The 17,664-nt window shown below is 39.2% G+C and overlaps 1 protein-coding gene across 8 annotated transcripts in view; it reads left to right on the plus strand.

Annotated features, from left to right (window-relative positions):
* The window catches only part of LOC131824150 (contactin-4), a 938,389-nt gene that overhangs the window by 770,597 nt on the left and 150,128 nt on the right, over positions 1–17,664 (plus strand). For all 8 annotated transcript variants that reach the window (XM_059161541.1, XM_059161538.1, XM_059161545.1 and 5 more), the window contains 2 exons: positions 4,896–5,032; positions 8,286–8,415. In XM_059161541.1, the coding sequence (XP_059017524.1) occupies positions 4,896–5,032; positions 8,286–8,415 (267 nt within the window). The remainder of the gene's footprint in view (positions 1–4,895; positions 5,033–8,285; positions 8,416–17,664) is intronic.

Below are 17,664 nucleotides of genomic sequence, written 5' to 3' on the forward strand. Positions count from 1 at the left end.
TGGAAGATCAGGGAAGTCTTCATGGAAGAGGTGTTTCTTCACAGTAAAAACGGGTTAGGAATGAAGTGCAAGAGAATACTCCAAAAAGACAAAGTGGTAAGAACAAAGGTTTGAGGAGGAACTGGCTTATTGGACTTGATGACAGAAAAAGACCCTTTCATGACAGGGGCTATGTGTTCAATGGGCATAGTTACAGAGAAAGTAAGAGAAGTAGATAACAGGGTACTATAAATATTAGCCTAAAAATATGAAATGATGGTAATGTTCTCTTAGTATGTATAACAGTTACAGCATGCAAAGCACGTTCACAAATCCTGTCCATTATGTTACCACAGATTATTTCCTACAATCATATCTGTTGTATGTATTAGTGAATACCTGTTAATAGAAATGTGCTTGGTTGCCCTCCAGTATGCCTTCCCAGTAGTCGGCTTTTATCTTTTGTGCAGAGTTTATCATTGTTACCTGTGAGAGAGAGTTGGCCAGAGGCAAAAGTGCAGCATAGAGGTAAAGAGACCCTAAATAGGAGGGTCCAAGTGAAGCACAAATTAACTGTGAACCCAGGAGATTCAAGAGTTCAGTTGATTCAGGATGCAATCTCAAGACTTAGCATATTAAAGTTAGAAGAGACTTCTGACACTCTCAAGTCCAACCTCACCTCAATTTAAATGAGAAAACAAGCTTTCAGTCTCCAGGCCCCAAATCCAAAGCTGCTTCTGACAAAACAAGATTTACATGACTTCAGCATAGTATTTTTCAAAGTGCACATGTTGTTTATTCATTAAGTCCCTTTTTTTTTTTTACATGAAATTCTAAATATTTAAAACAAAGCAAGGCTTCTCAGGTTAAAGACAATACTTACCCAGAACCCTAAGAGCTTCACAGAATTGAATTAGAAAACCCCCATATTAGGATACTTGCTTGCTGTTGTGTGTGCAGTAGATGAGAGACTGAAGTCAGAGGATGAGAGCTGAACAAAGATTAAAAAAGTACCGGAGCTTAGAACACGATACAAGTAGTTCTGGTAAAGCAGATCTTTCCATTCAACGACTCGTGCAAATGGGAAGTCAGGGGTTGAAAAGGAGACTGTAGTGATAAATTGGGAGAGTCTCTATAGTATGGTTTCAAAATGAATAGTTCAAGTGCCAGCACTGGAGACATTGAATTCAAGGCAAAGATAATGAGAATATCTCAGTGATTCTGTCAACAATCCAGATTTCCAGACTGGAGATAACAACTATACACACAGGTGGTAAATTGAAGATAGTAATTATCTTCAGGTTCATAAAACCCACTATCAGCAAACTTCTGAAACATTGTTAGCCAAAGCTCTGCTTCCTTGGAGGTGATTCATTTTCTCCAAGACTGTGTAAGAAACCAGAAATAATTTCAAATGGCTACTGGGTCATCTTTGCAATAGTAATTTAAATGCTTTTCTCCAGCATATCATTCCTTTTACATTTTTAAATTTCTGAGCTCTAAGGCTCAGGATGGCATTTTTCCCTATTAGAAATGTCTGATTTTGAAGAATCAGAGATGTCCCCTTTGAGAATTGTTTGGCCACAAAGTTCAAATTCTGTCCCTCTACAGTTAAATTCTTATTGGATATGATGCTTACATGATTCCAATGTCTGAAATACACAAAGATTCAGGTCATTTTTGGCAGTTACTACACAAAAGACCAAAATGTAAAGATTGTTCATTTATCCAAGAGACTAACAATGTCACAGGTCAAATCCCAAACAATCATTTAACCTTATATTTGAATTTGTAGCTAGAGGACAAGACTTGTTATGTTTTAGAGTGGGGTTTATTCCGTTTCAAACCTTGAAAGAACATGAATGACCAAAATGGATGATTTAATAAATGGAGGTGATTAATTCTGTTTAATATGTGGGATATACATATATTACCTGAAAAGGCATTTTAAATATTCTTTCTGAAATAATAGTGCTATACCAACCTATTCAGGCCTTGTATAGAGTTATCATTTAGGCATGGCATCATCAAACGTAGTTGAAACTAGATACCAAGGAGTAAATACCACAAGCCCATATGTGTTAGCCACTCCCTACCCCACCCACCCAAGGAAACCATGTTTTCTGTCATGCACTAGAATGGACCATTTGCTGTTCAAGGACTTAGAACTAGGTGACCCATAGAGATATGGAGAGATAAAAACAATTTCCATCAGACAAAGGACTTTACACAAGAAACTCACCCCACTTAGATCTGATTCATCTCATCTCAATGAATGACAGCAGAAGTCTTCACCATGTGGGCTTTTGCCCTATAGATCTGCAACTGGCATGTGAAAAAGAAAGATAATCTCCTTCTTTGCCATTTATATAATATGATATTCCATTCCTAATCCTGGATCCTTGTCCAAAAGGAATATGCTTTTATCATTTCAGTTTTGGCTTCTAGGAGTTAATTTTACTTTAAAAATAAAGAAAACTCCTGATAATGTCTCTCTACTCCTGCGTTTGCTTGTGATTTCACCTGGGCCAGCACAAATAACCACCCCTGAGCATTCTTATCAAGCACCTTAACCTCCACAGCCCTGTTAGAAGAGACAAAATGAACCCATGCAAGTAATTAGTTAGAACTTTGCAAGGTCTTTTTGTAATGCTCTCAAGGCCCTTCCTTCCCTTCCCATCTCCCTTTTTGCGATGGCAAGATTTTACTACTGCAAGCTCTCTCTAGTTTTGAGAGAAAGCCATGAATAAGCCCAAGTGTTACAGGAAATCCATGACATTGAAATCTCAGTCTCTGCACGTGGTTTTGATGTTTCCTTTTTGAACTTCAACTTGACATTGCTTCATAAGTTCCATTTGCCCTTCCATTTATTTTTCCCTCAGTCTCTTTGAAAAGTTTGGCTTAGTTGTTAATATTCCACATAGATTTCTGTAGCTTTTCCTGTTTGCTTTGTTTTCGTGGGCTCTGTGGGGGGTAAATATTCAGCAGGTTGAATGTGAAATCAGGCACACAACTGCCATTAGCCCTATCAGGGCTTCACATCAAATTCTCCAAGCAGAGAACAGAAAAGGTATCTACCTTTTGAGCTCCCTTTGCATTAGCAGCAGGAAGATACAGAACAATGGCAGACTTGAAGCTCTTTCAAGGATGAAGGTGATAACCTTTCGTTCAAGTTAATGCTTGTTGATGTTATAACTTTTTTTTTTTTTTTAAATCGACCCTTACAGCCTCCCTTCAGATGCAGCAATGCATCATCCCCCTCAGGAGAGGATTTGTAAAATTGTGTTTTGCTCCTTGAAAACCAAGCAATTGCTAGAAGATGTTAAAAGGAGAAAGCAACATTTATTCAGGGACCTAGAGACCTCTGCTGGTTAAATGACTTGTTGATTGTTTTTCTAGTTTTGTTTATTAGTAAGTAGGTAAGATAGACAGCTTAGCCTCAACACTAATAATTTCCTTTTGAATTGAATTATAGCTGATTTGAAGCCTCACTAAATGAAGATACTGAGGTCAGGTCAGCTAAGAGACATGTTATGAATATTGAGCAGCATCTGCCAATTGAATACCGATAACAATTCTAACTATTAGGTTTATATTGGTAGGCATAGAAATGCCTATAGAAATGCCCTGTGAGAAGAAAATATTCCAGAATGACAGCTGTAGTTCCCTTCTTCATGAACTTTGGACTGAAAGTCTTCTACTTAAATACATGTGCCATTACAGTTAACAATAGCGTGAATTGTGCTTTCGGCAAGGCTTGATATTTGTGAAGACATGGAATGTGGAATTAAGGTGGTCTTTATGTCTAATGAGAATAAAGAGAAACAAGTGTGACTTCAACTGAAGCATGAGAAAGATGGCATAATTTGGTTGATGGGAGTGGTATTGGGCAGTGGGCAATGTGGGAGTTAAGTGCTGTTTTTGAATTCCTGTTAGACTGTGGGCAAGACTTGATTTCCTAAGAAAGTTTCAGTAAAAATCAGGTCTCATTCAGAGATTAGGAATCCTGGAGCCATACTTTTGTGTATAACATTCTATCAATATGAAATAAGTCAATAATAAACAATGATGTAGTCAAGAAGAAGAAAGAAGTTACACAATTATCTATATAATGTGTAGGAGTAAAGTATATTTAGGGACAGAATAAGCTGCTGTAACAGAAAGACCCCAAAATACAGAGGTTTAAAAAAAGAAGTTTATTTCTTTTCCACATATTTCCCCAAAAATCAGCTGGTGGGTGTGAATGGGGCTGCTTTGCTCTACCAGGTCATTCAAAGCCCAAGAATGGGTAGTCAGCATTTTTATCCTACGTAGCTTTTCTCTCTGAGCCTAAGGCTGTTGGAACTGTCCCTTTTTTCCCATCACTGGTATGGGACAAGGAGAGTCCAGGACAAGTATCTTTCAGTAAACTAACCTGGAAGTTGCTTTCACTACTTTCACACAGGTACCTTTAGCTTGAACTTAGTCACATGGTCACCTCTAACTGCAGAGAAATCTGGGAAATGTAGTGTGTATCTAGGAAAACATGAGCCCAGCCAAAAATGGTGGGACAGTATGGAATATTTCTCCCAGAAAAAAAGGAAAAAAAAAAGAAAGAAAGAAAGAAAGAAAAGAATAGATGCTTGCGGGAGAGGGACAGTTAATTTTGCCATATGGCAGTGCTAGTTTTATTTTCTGCCTTTCGCAATTAAAAGACCAGCCACATGGGCTGCAAAAACAGGACCTTCCAAGTTGGACATAGAGTGGGTTGTCTTCTAAAAGTACCCCCTGAACTCTTACCCAGTCCTGTAATTTGCAAAACATCTGGAAACGTAATTTTATTATAAGCCTACTTCTGTCTCTTGATTGCATGTGATAAAAATAGACTCAACATACACTGAACGTACATATTTTCTTTGCTTTCTGAACTGTTATAGCTCAACCTAATTGGATTCAAAAAATAAATGATATACACGTGGCCATAGAAGAAAATGTCTTTTGGGAATGTAAAGCAAATGGAAGGCCCAAACCTACATACAGGTGGCTAAAAAATGGTGAACCTCTAATAACTCGGGTAAGCCAACTGATGATAATTGTGTCTTGCTACTGACTATAATGTTTACTGTGGCCTCATTGTTATGAAAGCAGGAAAATGATGAGTTTTATTTCCAAAATCATAAACCATCAAATATTATTAATAGTAGAAAAAGTGGAAGTGAATACAATGGATACATAGAAACAACATAAATCCAGTTCTTCAGCCTTGTTTAATTAAGCTTCGGTATAGAACCTTTGGTTTTCACCAATTAACATCTTTGGCTGTACCATTAGAAAGTTATGGAGAAAGTCTGAAACTTGTAATTGTGCTAAGATACAAATTTGCGTATGTTCCAGATAAGAGAGAATAAGAACTCTCAGCATACAAATTCTCATCTCAGTGTGGTTTTGTTATTCTCTTCTGCCTGTGGAGATTTCTGGACAATGTGATATCCAACACAATCACCCTCAAAACACCCACCCTGCCTCCAGACATGTACTAATGACCTACGCAATTGTAAGATTAACATCTGTCATGCAACAGAAATAGAACAAAAACAAAAAGTGATCCGAGGGGCTGTAGGCACCAGACAGTAGGCCTGAGAACAGGCAGTGGTACCTGAGAGCTCAGACTTAAAAAAATATATCGTTTCTGGAGACAGGATATAGTATCTTTGCAGTAAAGACTTAGGGTGCGGGTCTTCCCCACCTGCTGCTATCCAGTAAAAGAAGCAGTCAAACCTATTACCTGCCTGGCGTAACAGGACACTGTGGTACAAGAGAACTCCTGGGAACTCCTGGGCTCTGACTCCCACTGCCTCTGGGATGAGAGCTGCTGTGATTTGAGTATCCTCACAGATCAGGACCTCAGAGAATCCTTGAGTAGATCTGTTTCTAGACTGGTGGCCCAGGGGATTAGGTAGAGGAGCCAGAGAACTGTGAACGGGAATAAAAACAAAGAAAAATAATCTTTTTCATTAATAAACCTGCAAACCAATGTTCCAAAACATAGGCAAAAATTTATTTTTTAGAAAGATGACCAGCCTGTAGAATATTCTAACCAAGCAAAAGGAATGAGTCTCTTTTGGGTGCTAAAAGAGTTGCATGAAGAAATCCTGTCTATGAAAATAAAAAGATATTTTGGAGAGATAAACAGGCTTTTTAAAAGCATAAAATGGAAATTTTAGAAATACATAACCACGGAAATAAAAATCATGCAGACTATTCATTTTGTAAGGGGACGTGATAGGTTAAAATAATATGTTTAAAGGATTTGGAAGGTGTACTTCTCAAACATTTAACAAGTGCTAACTGATCTTGACACTTTAAACTCATTGTCTCATCTGATATTCACAAGGAAACTTATGAGGTATGTGCTATTGCTGTGCCCAGTTTACAGACAAGGAAACCCCTGTCTAAGATCACATCCATCCTTAGTAAGTAATGGAGCCAGGATCCAAATATTAAATGTCTGCTGGATTCAGAACCGGGAAAGTTTGCCAGAATAAGGTTTTCAGAATTGGTTATATGGAAGATGAGATCCTGAGCAAGAGGGGTGTGGGGGAGAAGATATGGCATAAAGGGAAGAAAAATTCAAATGCTCTTTGAAATCCTGAAGCGGTCACTCTCCATCTTTGAGAATGTTTTCTAAAAACAGGCTCTGCAGCAGAGCTTTCTGTTCAGGAGGTATGCTGGGAAAGCTCTCAGAGCTTAACCTGTGGAGTCAAAGAAGCCAGACTGGGCAGAGGTTAAACAGTGGTGCGGTTCCAACAGAGGCCTTCAGAGGGCGCACTGGAGCAGAAAGTCTTTAAGCGGTTCCCAAATTGCCCCAAAGGGAGGCCTGCCTTTGTATCCCATACACTGACCAGTCATTGAATTTGGGAAGTTCTTTCAGTCAAGAGCACTTCCCAAAGAGAGAGAGAGAGAGAGAAAGAGAGACGCAGCTATGAGCAGTCATCAGACTTACCAGAGAAAACAAGTGCCTTGGTTCTGCAAGAGCATCTGGAAGGTACTACAGAATCTGCTATGAGAGAGGGCACGTTGACATAACACAGAAATGCCCTGTGAGGGAGCAGATCCTGACGAAGAGCTTGGAATGAAGCAAGAGGGAGGATGAGGAGGACCTTAGAATGAGGAACAATTGTGTCCAATTTAACTTTCTTGTTGTATTTTCCTACTGAACTCAAATGTTCACTGAAATTTGACATTTTCCTCAGGCCCCAAGTCGAGAGCCAGTTTTTCATACTCAGATTTCCTCCACCACAGGCAGCCCAGGGAAAAGTGCCTGCTGTGAGCAATGGTGGGTCATCAGTGCACACAAAGCAGAAAGGGGGCTGTCGCCCTGTCACATACTCCTCTCCTGTCCCTGGAAGGGCTCCTGCTGGCTCCATGATTCTCCCAATTATAAAAGCCAAATTCAAACCACTACAGTGTAGGGTAGATAATAGGCATTTTCTCCCTATTATTTAATGTGAGGGAACATGGATACCTAGATTTGATCAACACCTAGTAAGGTGCCCACCCAGCTAAATCACAACCCTACGGCAAATAGAAAACCAGTATGTCTTTATTTTATTTCTTTTAAATGGCAGGTTCCTGGGGGAGGAGGAGATCTTTTCTGGGACTTAGGAAAATTGATAATGCAAGTTATATATCCTCAGGCTGACAAATGAAAATAGTCTTTTGTTTAATACACTAATTTCTTTCTTCCAACTGACCACCAAAAGATGGTCCTAAGCTTAGATGATGCCACTGACAGCAGCAGTAAAGGAGCCTTAAATCATTACCTACTTTTTTTTTTTTTTTTTAGTAAATCCCAACCAATGTGAAATATTTTTTTTCTGCTTCTCCAAGAAGATTATAATTCTATTAACCTTCAGAGTATTGTCTGTTCATAGTCTGAGTGTTTTAATACTCTAAATAGTAAGTTTGGTTGTATTCCCCACCCCACTCCCCCAGTGTGCACAAAGCCTCAGAGTAAGAAAGACTTTTGAATTTCAAGTTCATCTATTTAGAGGCGATATTAATCTGAATGGTTTCACTATTGAATCAATGAGAACTCCAGAGTCCGCAATTTGAATTCCATTTACCAACTGACGTACAAGGTTTTTCCATTTAGCGTCTGACCTGCCACAAATTTACTTGACAGATAAATAGATCATGTTATGTAAATTGCTTATATGATGGCTATTTTCTTCTCATTAAGCCCCTTTGATATAACATGTAGCAAAATTGCCTTAAGGTCTCTGTTGTAGAAGGTCATTGTTTTGTGTTCCTCTTTTCTTTCACAGGATAGAATTCTAATTGAGCAAGGAACTCTCAACATAACCATAGTGAATCTCTCAGATGCTGGCATGTATCAGTGTGTGGCAGAGAATAAACACGGAGTTATCTTTTCCAATGCAGAGCTTAGTGTTATAGGTGAGTCTTTATACTGGAAAGAAAAAAAAACTAGGTCACTAAACTAACATGTGTTTTGCTAAGCATATTCTTCAATCCCACCCCTCAAAAGGGGTAAAGATACTGCTCAAGAAAAAAGTAATGCATTCTACAAACAATACAAGGAAACCCCTCTCTAAATCAGCCTCTACTGATGCTTCCAGTGGGTAACACCGTTCCCTCAGCACCCATGTTTATTCCTCTGTCAGCCACTCTTCTAAAGTGAGCGGTTTCTGAAATGCTGTGGAGCCTTACTACTGTGCTGATTGGGTACAAACTCCTGCTTGGAAGGACGAAGAGTTGACTTGCTTTGGAAAATTCCTTTGAACAGCTGGCAGAGTGCATCTTGTTCTTCCACATTGGAATTTTCCAGAGTATACAGAAGTGGTCTGCCTCTCCAGCTGTCTCTTTCACCATGTGACCCCTTTTCCTCTGCGATTCAGCTATGGTGACTTTTCTGTTCTTCATATTTACCATTCACCATCCTCTCTTCCTCCAGGGGCCACTGGAACATACTGTTCCTTCTCCTTGGAATGATTTTCCTTCCCTTCTTCATTTCATCAACTCCTTCCCTTTCTCCATCTCCAAGTTCCATTGCTGCTTCCTCAGAAAGTCACACTTGGTCCCGTGCCTCAATCAACTTCGCCTCTTACAGACTTTTATATTGCCTCTTAATTATACTCTATAACAGATACCACAGTTGCATCTTACATTTGTTGATGTGATTTTTTGGGTTTCTTCCCCCCCCCCCCTCATTGCACATTAGCTTCCCATGTTGTCAAGGACCATATTTGGTTTACTTATTTTATTCTCAGGATTTAATATAATAGTGAAGCACATAATATGCACTCCATAAATATTGAATGAGTGTAGGAATGAATGAAATGTGTTAAATGATGAAAGAGTTAAGAGACCACTTATAAAAATGAATTATTTCCAGTGCCTGGGTGGATCAATGGGTTAAGTATCCAACTCTTGATTTCAGCTTACATTGTGATCTTGGGAGTCATGGGATGGAGCCTCAAATCCAACTTTGTGCTTAGCATGGAGTCTGCTTGAGATTCTCTCTCTCACTCTCCCTCTGCTCCTCTCCCCTTTCATGTACACACACATTCTCTCTCTCTAAAATAGATTAATAAATATTTTTTAAAAACAAAAAACGAATTAGGAGTAAAGTAAATAAATAACTGAAAGTGTAAGTTAAGTGAATTGGCAAACCTATTGTCATTAAAAAAAAAAAAAAAAGGCCAGGCTATCAATTTTTTTTTTTTTTTTTAAATCTTGACTCTGAATTCAGAATTTATCTAAAGTGCCTAAGCAGTAGTTTTTAGGGAAAGCATAATAGATTATGAATAAGAGAAAAGCAGAACACAAAGGGAGCTGATTCCATAAATCCTGATGATTTGCCCAGTTTAAAGTCTTGACTTTTTCTTCTGCAAGGCACTTTTTGATGCCTAGCATGTAGAGCTTATATGTATAAGAAGATGCTGCCAAGATAAATGTGCTTCTTCCCTGTGGAAATTTAAAAAGGAAGGGAAAGCTTCCATGACTTTTCTTCTCACCAAGCTCTTTAGCTTGAACCAACATCCCAAAAAAGACAAGAATATGTGGGAGCTCATGGCCCTACAGCCCGTTTCAAATAGACCAAAGAGCATTCTGTGTTCCTAGAATAATCATGAACTTGTCTTGTCCCTACTATAAGTCTGACCTTTTTGGAAGCCTAAGCACATGTACCTCTCACTCTATAAACATTAGGAACAATAATTCCAACTTTTTCTGGGACAAGTACGATGGTTTCATCCTGCCCCAGTTAGATCTGATGATTTGTTGTTGTAATTGACTCTTTTGGAGCAAAATTCAGCGTGATAGGTTACTTAAAATTTTCTGCAAAAAGAAGTGGGTTTTCTGTTAAACTGATGTCAACTAGTTAGAAGAGCTAAAACTGAGGACATATATAGCCTAATGAATGAATCACATTCTCCTAAAACTCTCTAAGTGGGTGCTTACCAATTTACAACTCTGGGAAACCCATTATAATTTTTAAAGATTCTAAAAAAAAGAAAAGAAAAGAAAAAGATTCAGTAGGTCCCTTTGTTAAAGTAAGAAAATTTGATAATAACAAATGACTGTAAACCTGGGATATGATTATGGGGTAACAAGAAAGATTAAGTGAAGTCCCAGAAGCAGAGCTAGAAGTGAGAAAATGTATCAAATGATTTTTATCTAGAGCACCTACCCACAGCTGAAAATAGCAGTGTATATAAGATGTATGTAAATGTATATATATAGTCTTACTTGTGGATAGAATATAACAGCTTAAAATAACTCCTCCCACAGCCTTCTCTGAAACCCTGTCTCCTCCCCCTGCCTGGGGTTCAAGGCCTATGAGTTGGGAATCACTGTTCCCTCATTTACAGAGTTTTATTTCAAATCATTCCCAACTGGCACTAATTCCAAATGAATTCTTGATCTGAGTCCTTTCTTAAGTGCCCTAAGGTCAGCAAGCCAGAGCAGTGAAGATAAGAAGAAAATGCCTGAGAAATTACTTAACCATTCTATTTCAACTATGTTGAATGTGAGAACAATAGGCATGTCAGTAAATGATACAGGCCAAACTGTAGTAAAAATAGTAAGGCTTCCAGGAATTCAGGAAAAGAGGGTTTGGCTAATGGGCTGGGCTGGGCAGCTAAGCCTTGAACAGTGATTTATATTTGGACAGACAGAAAAGAGGACCAGGAATATTCCAGATCAGAGTGAGATGGTCTTAACAAAGGCTCAAAGTTATAAAACATCTGGACAGTTTCTGGCACATAGAGAATCCTGAATGATTTTACAGTTTTTAATTCAAATATATAAAGGGTATGGGCAAAGTTTAAAATAGATGGGAAAATTAATTGAGAGCCAATTTTTAGAGAATCTTGAATAACAAACTTAGAAGGTCCTTCTTTAATGTCTCATTTCACTTCCAAAAAAATCATATTAATATACTCTAAGTGACTTGAAAGGACAGTTAAGTGTTGAAGGAGTAAATCCCTGGAGTTCATTTTAAGTGAATGAGGGAGAAGACATTTCACTATATAAAAATACACATAAATTAATATTGGCTCACTTGGATAAGTTATAATACGATTGTATTCCACAAATCACTTTGTTTCTTTTTTTTTTTTTTAGATTTATTTATTTATTTGACAGACAGAGATCACAAGTAGGCAGAGAGGCAGGCAGAGAGAGAGGAGGAAGCAGGCTCCCTGCTGAGCAGAGAGCCCGATGTGGGGCTCGATCCCAGGACTCTGGGATCATGACCTGAGCCAAAAGCAGAGGCTTTAACCCACTGAGCCACCCAGGCACCCCTCACTTTGTTTTTTAAAGAACAGTAATAGTTTGACTATTTGGGATCAGAGAATTGTTTGTTTTTACCTTTCTAAGCGTCATGGTGAATTTGAATTGAATAAAGAAACACAATGAAAATAAGATACTTTATTATCAGGAAGAAAATAAAAAATAAGAATGTTGATCCCAACCATTGATCAAATACCAGGATCTCCAAATGCTAGAAAGGAGATTCCCTTTCATGCTAGGTAATAATATTCTCATGAATAAGAGATGGTTAGGAAGCATATTTTTAAGAGGCTTTTTCCCATGGTCTTATTTTATGTGTTCTAAGTATTTAATGTGTATGTAACGTATCTATATTTAATGGATTGAAACTGCTAAATAATTAAGTAGGTGCTCAGTGATTTACTCACTGGCTGGGAGAATAACATAGACTTTTACCTTGATGTCAGTCTATTAGAGTAGGCCTGGTTTTGAGTACATCAAATAGAACTGTCCTTCCTTGTGACTGACCTATCACCATTGATAGCTTAGTGTTCCTCAAGGCATCTGTGCCCAGGCTTTTTCTCCTGTCTTAACCTACATCGTGGAAGAGGTTGACTGTGTGATGCACTCCTACAGCACTCCTGGAAGGCTATACAATTCTCTGGGCGATGCCATCATTCCATCCTTCTCTCCTACTCATGAAAGTGTATTGGAATTAGGGTAAATAGAGTCTGTTAATCATGGGGGACTTGGATCTTCTATGCAACCTAATTTTTAAAAATAAAAGTGTCTTGTTGGTAAAAATTTAAATTTTCTACTGCAACATTTCTACTCATCTTTAGTGTTGGTGTCCCCTCAGATGATCATTGGTGATGGGGACTGCTGGTTGAATCACCAACCTTGAGATATTTTTGATGTTCCAATTAGAATACTACTGCTGTATATATAATCATAAGGTAAGGACAGAGCACAACTAAGGCCCCAAAAGCAGAAGCAGGGATTAAGGTACCTCTGAGCCATTATAGGAGAATTCTCTAAGGAAAAGCCTATAAAAGAAAGCAAGTTTGGGAGCTGAGCAAGGTCATGGTCTAGCCTATCTCTCATCCTGGGAGTGGGGTATCCAGATCATAACTGCATCTCAGAGTTGTTACCACCTGAAGCAAGGAACATAGACTTTTCTAAAACTTCTGTTTATCAGTCCATCTTTGGGCTGCCCCTTAGGTGGTATTGGCAGTGGGTGTTGGGATGGTGATGTGGGTGCAGATGAAGCAAAACCTCCCGATTTCTCAGGAAAGAGGGCAGCTGGAGGTGGTAAGCAGCCAACACTCAGAGCTGATAGGGCCAGAAAAAAGAATGTGTGTGAGGATGCCAACAGCGTTCTTACAGAGGACAAGTACTTGTACCAGACCAAGCAAGGTACTTTGTTACTTTGTCTGGTTTACCTGGACCATGATGGGGAGTATGACTAGTTTACTAGACTAAGTTTGATTTTTGAAATGGGAGGAACTATCCCAAAGACCAAGTAAGTCTTTCGGCTATGACCTGACTTTACCAGGACTGTATAATGGAACAGAAATAGCTTCTGCCCTGAGGAGTTTCTGTTTGATGCTTCTGTGTTGTGAGGATTCTCCTGGCCCATGTGGTAGAGGACATCTGACCCTGGAAGGACGCTCAAATACCATTAAGGAACTGATGGTCCAATTAAAGTGAGGTGCAGGCTTGAGCAATTATTTGGTTAATTTGGCATTTATCCAGATGATTGGCTCTCAAATGAGGAAAACATTAAGGCTAAACTAAAAGTTATTTCACAGGGGCTTTCACAAGTGCTCATCTGCATCTCAGTCTGATTTCTCAACTGCCTCGTTGAGCCAGATTACAAAATAATCAAATGTGCTGAGTGTGATCAGCATCCATTGAGAGGACAAGGGCCTTTCTTACTCTGATGTAGTCGTCTAGGCAGGAGCTTGACTAAAATTGTCCTGAAAAAGGAAAGCTATGCTTGGATCTCAAATTCCACTTTGATATGTATATTTTTTTAAGATTTTATTTATTTATTAGTGAGACAGAGACAGAGAGACGAGTGAGAGAGAGAACAGGAGCAGGTTAAGGGGCGGTGGGAAAAGCAGACTGCCTGCTGAGCAAGGGAGCCCAATGCGGGACTAGATCCTAGGACTCTAGGATCATGACCTGAGTTGAAGGCAGACCCTTAACCACCTAGGCACTGTCCCCCACTTTGATATTTTTAACAAGTCACTAAGCCTTCCTTTATCTGTAAAATGAGTAAGCCATTATTCAGCTTACTGCCAAAACTAAGAGATCCCATGTGAAAGCTTTTTTAAAGCCTAGAAGTGTTTGTAGCAAAACAAGAAGTGTTTTGTTGTTGTTAACTAGTATCCATATTAAAATCTCATAGACAGCCTCCAAAGCACCAGCAAACCCCATTTCTGTGATTCTCAGATTTTGCTGATGACAATCATTTGGGGAGGTTTTCAAATTCCTGATGCCTTACCATCTTCCATATCAGCTAATTGAATTTCTGGGCCTGGGACCCAGGTGTGAATCCAGTGAACAGCATGGTTTGGGAACTATTGCTCTAATTGATCAGATCAGAAGGCCGTTGTTTTTTGAAGGTATTCTCAACCTTTACCATGCATCAGAATCACGCAGAGGACTTATTCAAACACAGATTACTGAGTCCTATCCCCAGAATTTCTGATATAGTCGCTGGGGTGGGGCCTGGAGAGCTGCATTTCAAACAAATTCCTGGGTGATGCTGGTGCAGAGGGTCCATGATTATACTTTTGAGAACCACTATCCTAAAACAGGAAATTTATCCCAGGTTGTGTGCGAGTGTGTCTGTGTGTGTTTAAGTTGAATACAATCTACCAAGCAAATCTTCGGATTTGGATCAAGACTCTGAATCTAAAAGCCTCTGTAGAAGAGAAGTACCAGGCATTAGACCTTCTCACCATGGCTGAAGGGCCCATTTCACCAAGATGGTGAGTAGGATTAGGCACACAGAGAGGTCTCACAGGCTGCCTTGTGAGGACTGGGCTAAGATGTTGGTTGGCATGGCTCTGATGGCTTAAAGCCAACTGAAGGAGAGGTGCCTGGCTGGCTCAGTCAGTAGAGCACATGACTCTTGATCTCCAGATTGTAAGTTCAGGCCCTATGTTGGACATAGAGTTTACTTTAAAAAAGCCAACTGAAGGGAGACACTGGAATCTGAGGGGGAAGTACTATGATAAATTTCTTACATGAGTTCACCCAAGGAAATGTCTTCACTGAGCTAGAATTTAAAATGTAGTTCAGGAATGCACCCCATGGTATCACTGAGCAGTGATACCATTTACTATCCTACAACTAAAATCTCTCAGTCTTCTGTAAAACTACTGTGAAGGATTACTCATTCACAAGTATACAGTTTTGTTTTGTTTTGTTTTGTTTTTTGGGCTGGGAGGAGGGGCCAGAGAGAGAGGGGGAACCATAAGCAGTCCACACCCACTTGTGGGCCCTGATTCAGGGCCTGATCTCATGATCCTGAGTTCATGACCCAAGCTGAAATTAAGAGTCTGGAGTTGGTGCAGCATGCCCGGGTGGCCCAGTAGGTTAAGTGTCTGCCTTCAGTTCAGGTCATGATCCCAGGGTCCTAGGATTGAGTCCCGCATCAGGCTTCCTGCTCAGCAGGAAGTATGCTTCTCCCTCTCCCTCTCCTCCTGCCCCTTCTGCCACTTGTGAATTCTCTCTTGCTCTCAAATAAATAAAATATCCTTAAAAAAACAAAAACGAGTTGGTCGCTTAACCGACTGAGCCACCCAAGCACCCCCAGAAGTCCACCATTCTTTACCTGCAGAGATATCCAATAAATTCTCTTACATTGAAAAATGAAGAAGAAAGTTTGAATGTTTTAGCAAACTTACTTATTTTCTTTTACCCACCAGTGAGAAAAAAGCTCTTTTTCCTTCTGCATACCTTATTGATATGTCTGCTTTGGCTTCCAAAACTTAACACTATTGTACCAAATCTAGTAAGATTGTTTCCTGCCCTACCAATATTTGACTTTTGCCATCTTCTAAAAGCATATGTTACTTTTTATCTTTTATGATTATCTACACAAAACTTTCTGATAGTCAATCAATGAAATGAAGTAATGATTTTTTCCCTTCTACCACTTTCTAGCAACAAACAGATTGTATTTTGGTAGTCCAGAACATATTAGAATTGGCATTCAAGAAGATTTAACTGATTTTCTAACTTCCATGCATGTATACATTACTTAGGAATCTTGTTAAATTTAGATTCTAATTTCGAATCCTACAAAGAGCCTGAGATTCTGCATTTAACAAGCTTCCAGATGATCACCAATGCTTCTGCTCTGGGGGTCACATCTTCAGTGGCAAAAATTATAAAAATGTAAATTCTCAGTTCCCTCTCCTGGTAGGTAGAGTTCAAGAGTGTATATATACACTTAATAAGCTCCTCTAGGTGATTCCTGTGATCAGTTCACTTCAGGTGCCACAGGTCTAGAATCTGCTTTGTAAATCCCTTTATTACCCAATCTTAAGCTATCAGAGGAGAGTAGCTTTCTAACTTACAAAAGCCAGTGGGAGTTGGAGAGCAGAATAATGACTAGGCTGTTCTCTTTTTATCACCACTGTACATACAGTTAATCCATGTTTCCATTGTTGAACCCAGTATTGACAGATGCTCTGTCAATCATGTGAGACGATTTCTACCAGAAATAAAGCATTTGCCCGAGTGACATTCCAGCTTTTTTTTTTTTTTTTTCAACATTACCAGACAGTGGTTCTTCTAGGTTCCTGAAGAAATTAATTTTATACTTAATGTGAGGCAGGCATGAAGCTTTTTGAATGTGGTTGAAAGTGAATGCAGCACAAAGGCAAAATCTGTGTTCTCTTTCCATGTTAAAAACACTTCAGTAAGGAGTTTTGGAAGGAACATGATAAGCGAGAAATCATTCACTGCTGGATAATGTAAACGTTGCTTATCCACACTAAAGGTTTCTCTTGAGCCTGTGTGTCTAGGGCAGGGCAAGACTCACAGAGTCTAAGGTAGCAAAATGAAACAATCAAAGGAAATGCAAGGGTGTCGAAATTCCTGTCTTCCTGGCCCTACGTTGGTTGGTTGAGAGTGCCTGGGGAGGAAAGAGGAGACCATGATACTGCTTCAGAGAAAGGCTCAAAACTGGAGAAAGCTGAACTCCCACGGCCCTCTTGACCTGTTACCATCCTGTAACTGTGTTTGGGGAGAAGCGAGGAAGGGAAGTTATGTGCTGGAGGTAGCTACATAGTCTATACATAGACTCAGCTATCAGCAGTAGCTGAGCCTATGTATCCTTCAGCTCCGTATGACTTCTTGTTGGTAACTTGAAATTGGCCATCATAGAAGTATTTACACCACAGAAATTGGGGAGCATTAAAGCTAAGTTCCTTGGTGTAATGTTTTGAGAGCCATTTCTTAATCTAACTTCACACCAGTGGTTTCAGAGTGGTTTAAGAGTATAAACAGCCGAGATAATTTTTATTGGGCAATTCTACTTCATTATACTAAGTCCCAATTCCAGAAAGGATGGAGTATCCTGTAAGTCTGAGAAGCCATCTATAACCCCCCTTGGAGGAAAGAAAGGGATGTGGTATCCAGGCAAAGCATCATGAAAAGAGACTTCTCTGTTTTGAACTGAACTCTGAATTTTCTCCTACAATATACATTTATTCAACAAATACCAATTAAATACCTACTTTGTGCCCAACATTGGGCTCAATAAGGGTTGTATAGATCCATAATACGTAGTCTCTGCCTTAAAGACACTGATGATCTAAGGATTGCTAATAACAAATGCTACCACGTCTTCTTAACCACTGCAATACTATGATTCTTTCTACCACATTCAAA

This window comes from Mustela lutreola, chromosome 2, assembly GCF_030435805.1.
Source record: "Mustela lutreola isolate mMusLut2 chromosome 2, mMusLut2.pri, whole genome shotgun sequence".
In the NCBI taxonomy this organism is placed as follows: Eukaryota; Metazoa; Chordata; class Mammalia; order Carnivora; family Mustelidae; genus Mustela; species Mustela lutreola.